The sequence below is a fragment of the Tachypleus tridentatus genome, chromosome 13, assembly GCF_004210375.1.
Source record: "Tachypleus tridentatus isolate NWPU-2018 chromosome 13, ASM421037v1, whole genome shotgun sequence".
Lineage (NCBI taxonomy): Eukaryota > Metazoa > Arthropoda > Merostomata > Xiphosura > Limulidae > Tachypleus > Tachypleus tridentatus.
Genome location: NC_134837.1, coordinates 125,600,160 through 125,612,885, shown reverse-complemented (window position 1 = coordinate 125,612,885; position 12,726 = coordinate 125,600,160). Strand labels below are relative to the sequence as shown.

The following is a 12,726-nucleotide window of genomic DNA, read 5'->3' as shown; positions in this document are numbered from 1 at the left end:
GGTGGGACGATAGCATTTTTGGTTGGTTACCTGTTAGTCATCCTGACGAGTTATAATAAATAAAATTATGCTACAGAAAGTCCTTTACAACTTGTATTACTTTCTCTCTTTCTGCTGTAAACTAGATATAAAAATATTATTTAAATTAAAGTTTTTAATTCAAAAATTAAACTTTTGTTTTAACATGATTCATTTTTACAAATTTTAAAATTTTAATTTTTTTTACCAGTTTGGTGCAGATAGTCTAGTTGGTTTGCACCATAAAAGCCAAACAAACAACCAGTTTTAAAGAGTTAATTAGACCTAGTAAGTGAAACATTTCTGTTTTTATATTTTTTCTTCTACTACTATAAGCTACTGCCAAATCAGCAAGTACATCCCAGCTGACAAGTTCTAGTATTGAATGAAATATCTTCTAGACAGTGACTTATGGTAGATGGAAGATACTGCATACTGTTTTTACATGCCTCTGATTTGAAACCCATTACGGATGAATTAAAAGGATTATGGGGGCAAATTAATGCACTCGAACAAAATTGTTAACAAAAGTACAAAACTTTTGTTGTAAATATCAGTGTTTGTTAGAATTCCTAGATTTTTTTTCAAGTGTGTACTTTAGAGTTGCTTTAAAGAGCTTGATTTTCTTTCATTTTTTATATTCATAATGAAAGGTGACTCTGATAGAAACTATTGTAAACACACGTAAATGTTTAGAAGTGATTAACTGGTATATTCTCATTTTAGTAATTAAAGGCAGTGAAAAATACTTTATTAATAACGTACATGACACATGGTGCAGTAACAGTTCCATCAGTTCCCCACACAAATTTTTAATATGGCATGTCAAAGAAGTGTTACGTGATAGGTTAATGTTTTTTATAGTTAAATAATAAAATTCTTTGTATAGTAGTGCTGAAATACTTAAATAGGTTTTGTTGTTTTGTTTTACTTCTTGAATTTATGCCTACTTGATAAAGGAGAAAAACAATTCAATTTTAGGTACGAAAAGCAGACTTCAACAATGATCCATACGTGCGAGAATTTGGTTTGTCTATCAGCAGCACAATGATGGAGGTTCGGGGCCGTATTTTACCCCCACCAAAGCTTCAGTATGGAGGACGGGTTAGTACGTGTGTGTGTATTGATTTATTACTTAAGTAGAAAAAACAAACTAGAATTAAGTTAAATAATAAGGCTATATTTATTCGTTTTACTTTCTTGAAGAAAGTACTGAAAGTTTAAATTAATTTGATTAGAGGAAAATCGGTCACTACAGTAAATTAATTGAATTTAAACCTGACAACATCTAGGTACTGGAAAATCCTAGCCATATCTTATCTTACTCAGATTAACCTTTCAATGAAAAGTAAGTTCTAAATCTATTACTGTGTTAATTTGTGACATCTTCCTATGTTGGTTATTTGTAGACTCGGCAGCAAGCTATCCCTAACCAAGGTGTGTGGGACATGAGAGGAAAGCAGTTTCATACAGGTATAGAGATAAGAGTCTGGGCTATTGCTTGCTTTGCTCCTCAGCGAACGTGCAGAGAAGATGCATTAAGGTTAGCCACATTTTTTGTTAAAATGCTTGTATGGAGGATGGCCACAAACTTAGAAAAATTGAAGGATTTGTAAAAAATCCAGGAAGGTTATAAATTTCATCCTCCAACTCACTTAAAAATAAAATCTTAAAACCTGCATGTTTATAAAAATACAATTACCTGTGTCAATTGTTGACATTTTTAATATAACCTAATTAATTCCTCTTTTTTAAACTCTTCACATTTATTTCACCGTGTTTAATGTTAGGTTAGATCAAATATTAATTTCTATATAAAAGGTTTGTTTTATTGTTTGCCGTCAGGTTGCAATATTCATGTTGGATCTTTTTCTGTAATTTTTATTACGTTTTATAGCTAGGTTACAATACAAAGTGATGTAAACTATGTGGAATAGTTGGAATATAATTGTCTTTACAGACGGACAGAAACACATGAGCAAGTCTAAAGAACCTCAAACTTTACTTGGAAAGTTGAGGGAAAATTTTGGAAGGAATATGACAATTTTTATGTATCACTCCACTAATCTATATTTTGAGGAGTTGATGTTAGAATTTACTGTGTATTATAGTTGATTAATTCTATCAGAATTAGAAAACATTTTTGTCAAGTAATCATTCCAAGCATACTATTTATTACTGCCATTGGTGAAAATATTTTAACTCAGGATAAAGTTACTGACTATGGAAGATTTTCTATTTCACAGTGAGGCTTATGTCACTTATTGAAAACAAGTTTGTCTCATGGTCACCATAAAATTGTTACAGGAACTTCACGCAGCAGTTACAGAAAATCAGTAATGATGCAGGAATGCCAATCATTGGGCAGCCATGTTTCTGTAAGTATGCTACTGGACCTGACCAAGTGGAACCTATGTTTCGTTATCTGAAGTCCACATTCCAAGGTTTACAGCTGGTTGTAGTCGTACTACCAGGGAAGACTCCTGTTTATGGTGAGTTTGACAGCCTTGTTTTATTCATGTTTTATATATCTTGTTACAATGTGCTATGATTGTGAGTCTGCTGTTCCATGTACATTTTTAATACTTAGATTGGTGTCATATTTTAACATGATTTTGAGATATTGTTTTGAAGTTTTTAATTACTTCATATATTTTGTCTGTGTTATGGTTGTTGTTACTGAATTGCTGTTTTCTGTAAGTCTTAAATTCAGACATGAAAGATAATGTTCTAACCTCTGTAGAAATGTAATTTTTTTTCATGTAAATATTAACTTAGCTTAAATCTGTCATTTTGTGATGCATGTAAACAGTTTATCAGATGAACTGTGACAAAAATGTTTAGTTATTTCAGTTATAATAGATTCCTGGGGGATATCCATTTTGCCTTTTAGTATTTAATATCTATTAATAATATGAAGTACTCACACTTTTATATTTACAGTGGTTATTACTAAAATTTTTAGAAATAATTCTACTATTATTATTTTAGCGGAGGTTAAAAGGGTGGGAGACACTGTACTTGGTATGGCCACACAGTGTGTCCAGGCAAAAAATGTCAACAAAACTTCCCCTCAGACTCTGTCTAATCTTTGTCTGAAGATAAATGTTAAACTTGGGGGCATAAATAGCATCTTGGTGCCAAGTATTCGGTAAGTGTTTGTAGCATTTCCACTTGGTGTCATTTTAGTGTATATGTATGTGGAAACCATTCATAGCTGAGTTTTTTAAATTATTTTTGTATATTTTTGATAAATATTTCTTGTTATTTGTGCATAACTATTGATATTGTATTTTATTTAAAGAAAACTATGTATTTTATAATATTTTGAGTTAGTGAATTGTATGGTGTGTTACCTCCAACCTGAGACTTGAGAATAAACTGTTAGATAAAGTGATTTAGTTTATTATTTCAAATGCATACAAAAGTTGGATTGTCTATATTGAAATTAACTTTTTTTTGTTATAACAATATATTCTGGACAACTATTAACACTTGTGACAGACTTGGTATACATATTTGCACACTTTTGATGCAGTATGTGTGTCTTCACATAATTTGGTAAGCTTTTAGAAGAGACTGCAAATTTTTAACACAAAAATCAGAATTTTTCAATGATTTTTTTTTCACTGGAGATTAATTTGTGAAAATATTGAGGCTGTTTTTTTATTAATCTGAGTGCAAAGTTAATTTCATGTTATAGTTAAAAAAACTATTCTTTGTCCCAAAGATTTCACCTGTTACCTGTGTAATCTCTAAAACGTCCTAAATATATTTGTCATTTTTTTCAGTAAGACTTTACATTTTGTCTGTTATTTTCTCTACTTTAACTAAGTGGGGTATGTCAGTTTGACCGACCTTCTAACCACCATAGAAAAACTATGAAATAAATTATGCTTTTCTCATTATAGAATTAATACGAATGGCTACTCAAGAGCACATGTTTAGACTGAATAGTTTAAATGTCATAACATTATCCATTTAGTATATATCTACTGTTTTTGTTATGACCTTCCAGTTGTGCAGGGCTAACATTAAATAACATGCATTAAGGTGCACGTGTACTTGTTACTGTATCTAATAATATAAAATTGGGCTTTAACCTTTACAGTGACCCCGTCTTGGCTGTGTTTCAGTGGACTAGTAATATTTTATTATATACAATCACATTTCAGTTATATATGTATATAGGGTTATTACTATTTAGAAAAAGTTATTAAATTGTTTTTCTTAAAATATACAACAGCAACTAAAGAAGTGAAGCAAACAGTTGTCTCTACTAACCTTTGAACTTGATTGCAACTTGATGTAGGTTGCTAAGTCTTTTAAAATTTTGCATATGGAAAACATGAAATTTTGTTTTATATATACACGCACATGCACGCGCGTACGCGCCACACACGCACACACACACACACACACACACACACACACACACACACACATCGATACTATATCGATATCAGCAAAATGGAAAGATAAGTTTCTTATTTAATGTTATATATTGTAAATTTGAGTCCTTAATTCATATGAAACAAAATACTTGGTATTGTGATATCACAGACATCTAATTTGAATCAGTGCTGCATTCAACATACAACATGATACACAAAAAAATCAATATTCGGGTGTTTGCTCATTTATTTTTTAAGTTAAAAAATTAACTAATGTATAATGCTAAAACTTGAATTATAATCTACAATTTGATACTAAACTTATTGACCTAAATTCATACAGTAATAGTTCAATAGAATTTTGAATTCAAGTCAACAGATGTGATAACATGGTCTTTGACTCATAATTTGTTGTGATAGGGTTAATGTTGTTGTATAACATCCTACCTTGGCCTTAAATGTTAGTCTACATTCTGTCATTAGGCCTAAAGTGTTCAATGAACCTGTGATATTTCTGGGAGCTGATGTAACCCATCCCCCTGCTGGTGATAACAAGAAACCTTCAATAGCTGCTGTAAGTGTCCTTTACCATAGTGTAGTGAGTATAACATTATCATAAACCTTAATCATGTAAAATAATTAGAAAAATCAGTATTTAAATATTCTGAATACATGAAATCATTCTATGTCATAATTTACAATACTATTGAAATAGTTTTCTGAATGGAATTAATCAGACTACATAATATAGATGAAAATTTCATACTGTGCTCACTAGGTGGTGGGGAGCATGGATGCTCATCCAAGTCGTTATGCTGCAACTGTTCGTGTTCAGCAGCACAGGCAAGAACATATTCAGGATCTATCAACGATGGTGAAAGAACTACTAATTCAGTTTTATAAATCTACTCGATTTAAACCAAACCGTATCATCATGTACAGGGATGGTGTCTCAGAGGGTCAGTTTAGTCAAGTAGGTGAAAATTGGAAAACATTTTCAGATGTAAGCTCTCTTAAACATTAATGTGCTGTTTTTGTTGTAGCCTAGGCCCTGTTTCACCTTAATTTTTGGAGTCTGATTGTGGTGAATTTTACCAAAAATGTCTTAAAATCCAGAAACTTTTTTAAGCACTTTTAATGATATTGCAGGTCCTGGCACATGAGCTTTTAGCTATGAGAGAATCTTGCATGAAACTGGAACCAGATTACAAACCTGGTATTACATTCATTGTTGTCCAGAAGCGTCACCACACCAGGTTATTCTGTAGTGACAAGAAAGAACAGATTGGAAAGAGTGGGAATATTCCTGCTGGAACAACGGTTGATGTTGGAATCACACATCCAACAGAGTTTGACTTTTATCTTTGTAGCCATGCAGGAATTCAGGTAATTAATGTTTCTACTTTCCAAGGTAGTTGAACAGTTTCAAAACGGACATTCTCTGTATTCTCATTTTTCTGCTTTAGATGTTGTGCAATGGAATGTTTCATGTAGTTAAATATCTGTTAAAAAGTAGGATATTAGAAAATGAGTAACACTTTTCCAGTTGAGACAGTATTAAAGAAAAGATTTTAACCCTATCCACTTGGGTATATTTAACTGCGCATGAAATAAAGTTTCATTGCATTGCATTCAACCTTTTACAAAACTTTTTCCTTTCATCCATATTTTAATAATATGCAAGTTTTAAGTTCTTAAATCTACAAGGCAATATTTTAAAAAGATTATTCATCATTTTAAATGTGTCCACTCTGTTATTCCTTTGTAATAATCCTGATTGAACCTCCTGTTATTAAGATCATCTACCTTGACATACTGATTAAGTTGTTAGAACTAACATAAAAGCAGATTAAATTGTTTGTAATTATGTGTAGCGTATGATTATAATTTGTTAAAAAATATTCTAAAGTGGAGAGTTTGTAGCTGAGATATTTTTAGATTTATTTATTTTTGAAAGTAAGGTATTAAATGTTATGACTATATAAAAACAATTTGATTTATAAACTACATTTTCATGCCAAGTTTATTGACATACATTAATTATCTTGGATTAAATTTTGAATGTAACACTGTACAAACTTATGTATACACTTTCTTGCAGAAGGAGTTAACACTGGGATTAAAGTGTCTAAGTGAAACAACCCTTGTTTACTTATAAAACTGAGGAAGTTGTTCGAGATATTTCTTTGAGTTTGATGCATGTAATTTATAAAGTATTGCACTGCTCTAACTAAATGGGGAACAAGCAACCTTATTGACAATTATGTGAACTAGCTAAATTTAATTTTTTCAGGGCACCAGTCGACCGTCTCACTACCATGTTTTGTGGGACGACAACCAGTTTTCTGCTGATGAGCTCCAGTGTTTAACTTACCAGCTGTGTCACACGTACGTTAGGTGTACTCGTTCTGTCTCAATTCCTGCACCAGCCTACTATGCTCACTTGGTGGCCTTTCGTGCTCGATACCATTTAGTAGAGAAAGAACACGATAGGTAAGGCGTCATGAAATACTGTTCACAATCGTAACTTTACACAGTGATGCAAACAGTTTCATGTTATTAAATTAATCCTCCTCCTCATTGGAAAATGTGATGGTGTGGAAATGTTGCCTCATAAGTGTGAGATTGGTAAAATACTTGTTTCTCTTTGAAATGGGTTAAAGTAGTTGAATTGAAATTTATTTTCACTTAAGTATATGGAAAGTATGTATAATCACTGAGCTATACTTGGTTTCATTTTCCTTTTTTGATCTTATAAAAACAAAAGTATGAAAGTGTCAGGACAAATTATTTTCATGAGATACATCTGTTATTGAAGGCTTAATTTTGTTCTCTTCTTACATTCTGTGTTGGTAAAACTTGTTTGATTTTCCCTCAAAAGGTTAAAATGAAAATAAATCATGACATTTTAAAATGGGTCCAGAGGCTAAAATAAAAGTTGTTTAAGACCAAATGAAAATTCTGTAAGTTGTAATACTGTTGATTATCTTGTCTGACAAAATAATTCCGTGACAATCAATATGGGAGTTTTGGTCAAAAATAGAAAATCCTTTGGTTTTCTGTTTAAGACAAGAGCAAACAACCCATACTACATATCTCATTCCAAAACACAGTCTAGTATTATTTATCTTACCTTCTAATTTTAATTTTTGAAAATTCTAAATAAATTTATTTTTAAAACCATCATATTGAGGCTGTTCTTGGAAGTGATGGTTCAAAAGTGTTTTTTTACAAAAAAACTAAGTGTAATTGAAACATTGCATGAGGCAAGAGTGCTGCCATATAAGTGTGGTGTATTAAAATATTTTCTTTTAATTTAAAAGACATTTTAATAATCTTTAAACTTTGGGTTTTAATATCAGAATTTTTTGTGAATGAACTTCTGTTTTTCTGTGTATCACTGATTCATATTTTCTGGTGAAGTGTAATTAATACTAATATGTGAAAGGTGGTGAACTACAATAAAGCAAGTTTTCTATCATACAGTGGTGATGGCAGCTACCAGTCTGCAAATGGAGAAGATCGAACTCCGACGGCAATGGCTCGTGCAGTAACAGTTCATACAGACATCAACAAAGTGATGTACTTTGCCTGACAAGGGTAAAATATAGGGCTTGATTTAAGACTATAGTTTTTGGTGACTTGACATCTTTTTCAACTCCCGTACCTGATCAACTTTCAACTCTTGGCAGGTAACCTCTAACAAAGGGCCATGTGTTCCCAGTTTTTACCGAGAAATGTTCAGTGTTATGTGTGATGTCTAGTATTGGTAGCTTTGCACAAGAAAATGATCAATTGAATCACTGATACAATTAGGACCTGTTTCCCTTTTTTTTTTTTTTTTGTTATCATTATTATTTTTTAACCTGTTATTTATCTGTCAAGAATGGAAAACACCAAATAGACTTTGTTTTAAAAGCAAGCTGTGTTTCTAGAGCTGCTTAGTGAGTTGTAAAAGTAGTTAGTATTTACTGTGTTTGTGTTAACCGGTGGTCTCTTTATAAGTTATTGCTAATTTCACATCATTTTAATCAAAGTGGTCATTTCTTCTCTTTGTAAGGCTTGTAGAAGGCAGGCAGAGCAGAGAGAAATTCATCACATATTCTGGTTTTATTTGCCTACCTTACATAGCCACGTGTATTTAATTTTTAAACTAATTACAGTCTTAGTCCTTTTGTTCTAGTGATTTATTTATGGACTCGTCCAGGGTGTCTATATCCTTGTCAGCTGACGGTAGACAAAAATCCAGTACTTCACAGATGAGCTTTGTAAGTCGTGGAATAATTGGGAATTTATGAAGAATGATAACCATATTTAATGATTTCTTATGTTTTATGGTGTATTGGTTTTAAATTTTTTTATAACCTGTATTTTAAGAAAAGCAAAGAATGTACTTGTGATATGAAATGTAAATCAAGAGCCACCTCGAACTTCTTCCTAATGCTTGTGTTGATGTTTTTAGATGAATATCAGACATTCATTCAGAAGCCATCATTCGAGTTTGCTAATATTCATCTAAATTAGCAGCTTCAAGAACCATGCTTTGTTTGTATCAAAAAATGAACTAAATTTGTACATAATAATCCTGTACATAATATTTCTTATTATGGGCTGTTTTTATCCTTTTAATTGTTAGTACAAAGTGGTTGCATAATAATTCCTAATTAGGCCTTTGCTCTATTTTTTTGCTTTGAATGAATATTCAACATTTTTGTGGTGTGTTATAACATTAAACAATCTGCTGTGGGAAGAAATTGTTTGAGCTACAAATGAAAGTTTTCAGAAACAAATTGCAAAAAATGTCCATTAGGTTATCGAAATTATCACAAATATGCTTAAAGAAATACAATATCCTCCTGAGCTTGAGTTCCAGGTTTTTTATATTTTGAAAAGCAACAAAAATATATTCAACACTTAAAGCAAGAAATAAATTCAACTATTCATTAATTTTTTTTTATTATTGTTTGTAAAGGGAACTTTGAACGTAAAAGTTCCACCATGGGAATGTGTGTATTTATAATACACGTATTCAGTGGCTCAACACACAATGAGATTTTTTATGCTGTTTTTTCCTTCAGCTTTCCTATAAGGCAGGTAATTTTAATCGTCTCATTCTGAATTGTCTTAGTTTTATAAATGAGGTGATTTGAAATTATTGTTCATCTCACCATTGTGTTGCAAGTTTTCATATCTTTTTTATATATATATCTGTTCTTAATTGTACTGACAAAACATTTATCTGTGTTTATCACTTTGTCATCAATTTTGAAATGAAAAAAACAAACTACTTTACACTTAAGTATAAAAAAAAAGGTTTTAACAAAAGTAATTAAACTACTGGGTGTAACAGTTTTTGTCGAATTTTTCTTTCTAACCAGAGATTAAATCTTCAGAATATATCGATTATTTAAAGCTGTATTATTTGTAAAATCTAACGTATTTGGGACTCCTATCAGTGTGGGTGTAATGTGACATTGTAAAGTGTACATTGATGGTTATACTAAAGTTAAATATATTTTGAAATGTTTTTTCCTTAATTTTATGTATAGTTTCAAATCGTTTCATGACCTCTTAAGTTCATTTATGAAAAATTAATTGAACCTGGTAATATTTTAACCACCAAATAAGATTAATATTTATTTTTATAAATATTTTAGTTATTCAGTCTATTAGAAGTAAATTAATAGTTTTATTATGTTTTATAGACACAGAAGATTCACAAGGCATTGAATAATCTAAATTTTTTTTTTGTTGGTTTGAAGATTTGAATTAAAACTGTATCAGAGTTAATAAAATAATCTGTTAACCCAGTAACAAAGTACAGAAAGTAAATATGGCATAAGAAACAAATTGTAACTCATGCTTCATCTTTCACCTAAGTCGGACATTTATCTAGATTTTAGTTTATTGTGCTTATTTGGGTAACAGAATTGTTTAGATTGGAAAGGACTGGAACACTATTTTAATCCGATTAGATCTTATAAACTTCCTGTGAGTAAGATTAGGATATTGTAATTTGTGAGGAGAAATATTTTTAGGCCCATCAGCTTAGTTGGTTATTTGTTTTATTTTATTTTTAAGATTTGTTCTTTCGAAAATATTAATTACAGTTGCATAAAATCTACGTTTAAATAATTTGCATGTTGAGAAAGCAATTTTTTCAACTTAAGTAAATTATATGATTTAAACAAATTATTATATTGTAGTAGCTTAACGTTTTTCAACTTAAACTATTTGTATTTCATTTTTTATTTATATTCAAGGGAAATACTTTATACTGTTAAACATAAAACAAAACAAATTAATCTTTTTAAATTGTGAACCATTTTATTATTAATTGGCACATAGGTGCAGATGTGAAATTTGTTTTAATTTGTGTGTAGACTGCTAATTTGATATTTGTGATTGTTTTTTGTCATTGAGCTAGTTCATAAGTCAGACAGGTCAGTGGTGTATTTAGGTAGGGGCTAGAGAGGGCTCATCCCCAGGGCTCATGACCTTAATGAGGGTTCATTGATAGTTTTAATCTACGTAAAATTACCTGGGATATAGGGCCTGCAAAAAACACAAGCCCCTGGGCCCAAACAATCATAAATCTGCTGCTAAGACAGGTAAGTGAACTATTCTCATGTGAGCATTTTTATTATTATTAATTATGAGAATGTAAATTTTAAGTTTTATTTGTATTAGAAAATGGTTAATTTGCTGTGAGTATGTGAAGTTATGTAAGTGTGATTGGAAAGGAGTCGAGTTTAAAAAAGAAAGGTCACCTGCCCACATTTTAAGATAAAGTTGCAATTATCTGGTCAGGTAGAATTTCACCTCATGCACATAAAGTGCATTAGTGTAAAACAGTCTGAAACTATATTTACATGGTACATATTTATTTTATTACTGACATGGTTATTTACGTAATACTACAATTTCCCATTTTGGGATTTTCTAAAATTAAAGTTTACACTGTACCTCATCTGAAACTGTGTTTGGATTTGGATTTCATTTTCATGGAAATGTATGTACATTACATGTAAAGAGATCTAACCCCTGACCATGATAAACTATTTATTCTGTATTACTACTAAGTGGTAACACGTTGGTTGCCGGCACTGACATTCCTTTCCTATGAATACACTCCAGCAAATTTTGAATTTGTTTCCATTCATTTTTGCTATATTTTTGCAAACTGCATTGCTCTTGACTTTGTTTTTATACCTTTAACAATTTGTCATGTCATTCAGTCAGTTAATCATTTGTCATTTCAACTATTTTGGTGTGTGTGTGTCTAAGGTTTTTCCATCTTTGGAATTTTCATTTTAAATGTCTCTTATATTGTCTTGATACTGTGTTTTCTGTTGATTTAAGAAAGATTTTAAGTAATAGTTAGTTGAGGAAATAAATTAACCAGAAAAAAAACCTCTAGTATAGTAGCGAATATCAAGTTTGATTAATTTCCTTAAAATGGTTTTATTTAAAAACTTAAAATAACCCATTGTTTAGTTTAGTTGAGAACAGGTTTACTAGTTGAACTTACATAATTAAATTCCATGAAAATTTATTTTGAGAGGAAAAAAATGTTAATGTAATTTTAGAGGTATGTTTAGTATCTCAAAGTAGTTTTACTAAAGGAATAGTTTAAATATCTCATTAAATATTACTCGGTATGATGGTAAAGCTTTCTTAATTTGCATTACTCATTCTTTCTTGAAATAAAAAAGATATTAAAAGGCTTTGCATAACACATCTGAAAACTATTTGTCTCAGAATAATTTTAGAAAATTTACTTGTAGAGCTTGTACCTGAAGATTGTGAACACTTTAAAAAAGTGATTGAAGTATAAATGTTTGTGTATATAAACCATGCTGGTAATATTACAAAATATGTCTACACATACCCTTAACAGAAAATGAATTTATGTACTGTTTGTTACAAATTTTACTTTGTGAACTGTAGATGCACATATGTGAGAAACGAAATGTTTGGAAGTGTTTGTTTAACTAAGTTGCTTAGACCTGATTTGAATTGCATGTGTTAAAAATCTGTGGTCATTTTGTACACTAGTGGAATGTTATTTCCTAGCTGTGGGTAAGAAAATGAGTGTTTCAGTGTATGTGTGAATGAATGAACTTGCATTGTTAAAAAGAGCTCTAACAGAGTTAGCAAAGTGGCTTTCAGTTTAAAATCATATTCACAGTGAACTTAACAGTACTATGAATTGAGTAATCCCAATATATATTGGTAAGCCTGGCAAATGTATAGGTAGTGACTGAATGAAATAAAGTTTATAAGAAACTTGTGTTCATTTGAAACCAAAACC

The 12,726-nt window shown here is 30.7% G+C and overlaps 1 protein-coding gene across 2 annotated transcripts in view; it reads left to right on the top strand.

Annotated features, from left to right (window-relative positions):
* LOC143240063 (protein argonaute-2-like) overlaps nt 1-12,726 on the top strand; it is a 42,688-nt gene extending 29,962 nt beyond the window's left edge. The window contains exons 12-20 of one of the 2 annotated variants that reach the window (XM_076481907.1): nt 1,000-1,122; nt 1,428-1,561; nt 2,326-2,510; nt 3,010-3,169; nt 4,896-4,986; nt 5,191-5,385; nt 5,562-5,798; nt 6,706-6,905; nt 7,899-12,726. In XM_076481907.1, the coding sequence (XP_076338022.1) occupies nt 1,000-1,122; nt 1,428-1,561; nt 2,326-2,510; nt 3,010-3,169; nt 4,896-4,986; nt 5,191-5,385; nt 5,562-5,798; nt 6,706-6,905; nt 7,899-8,007 (1,434 nt within the window). In that variant the 3' untranslated portion in view covers nt 8,008-12,726. Of the gene's footprint in view, nt 1-999; nt 1,135-1,427; nt 1,562-2,325; nt 2,511-3,009; nt 3,170-4,895; nt 4,987-5,190; nt 5,386-5,561; nt 5,799-6,705; nt 6,906-7,898 lie in introns of both variants that reach the window. The other variant, XM_076481906.1, reaches the window with a different exon arrangement.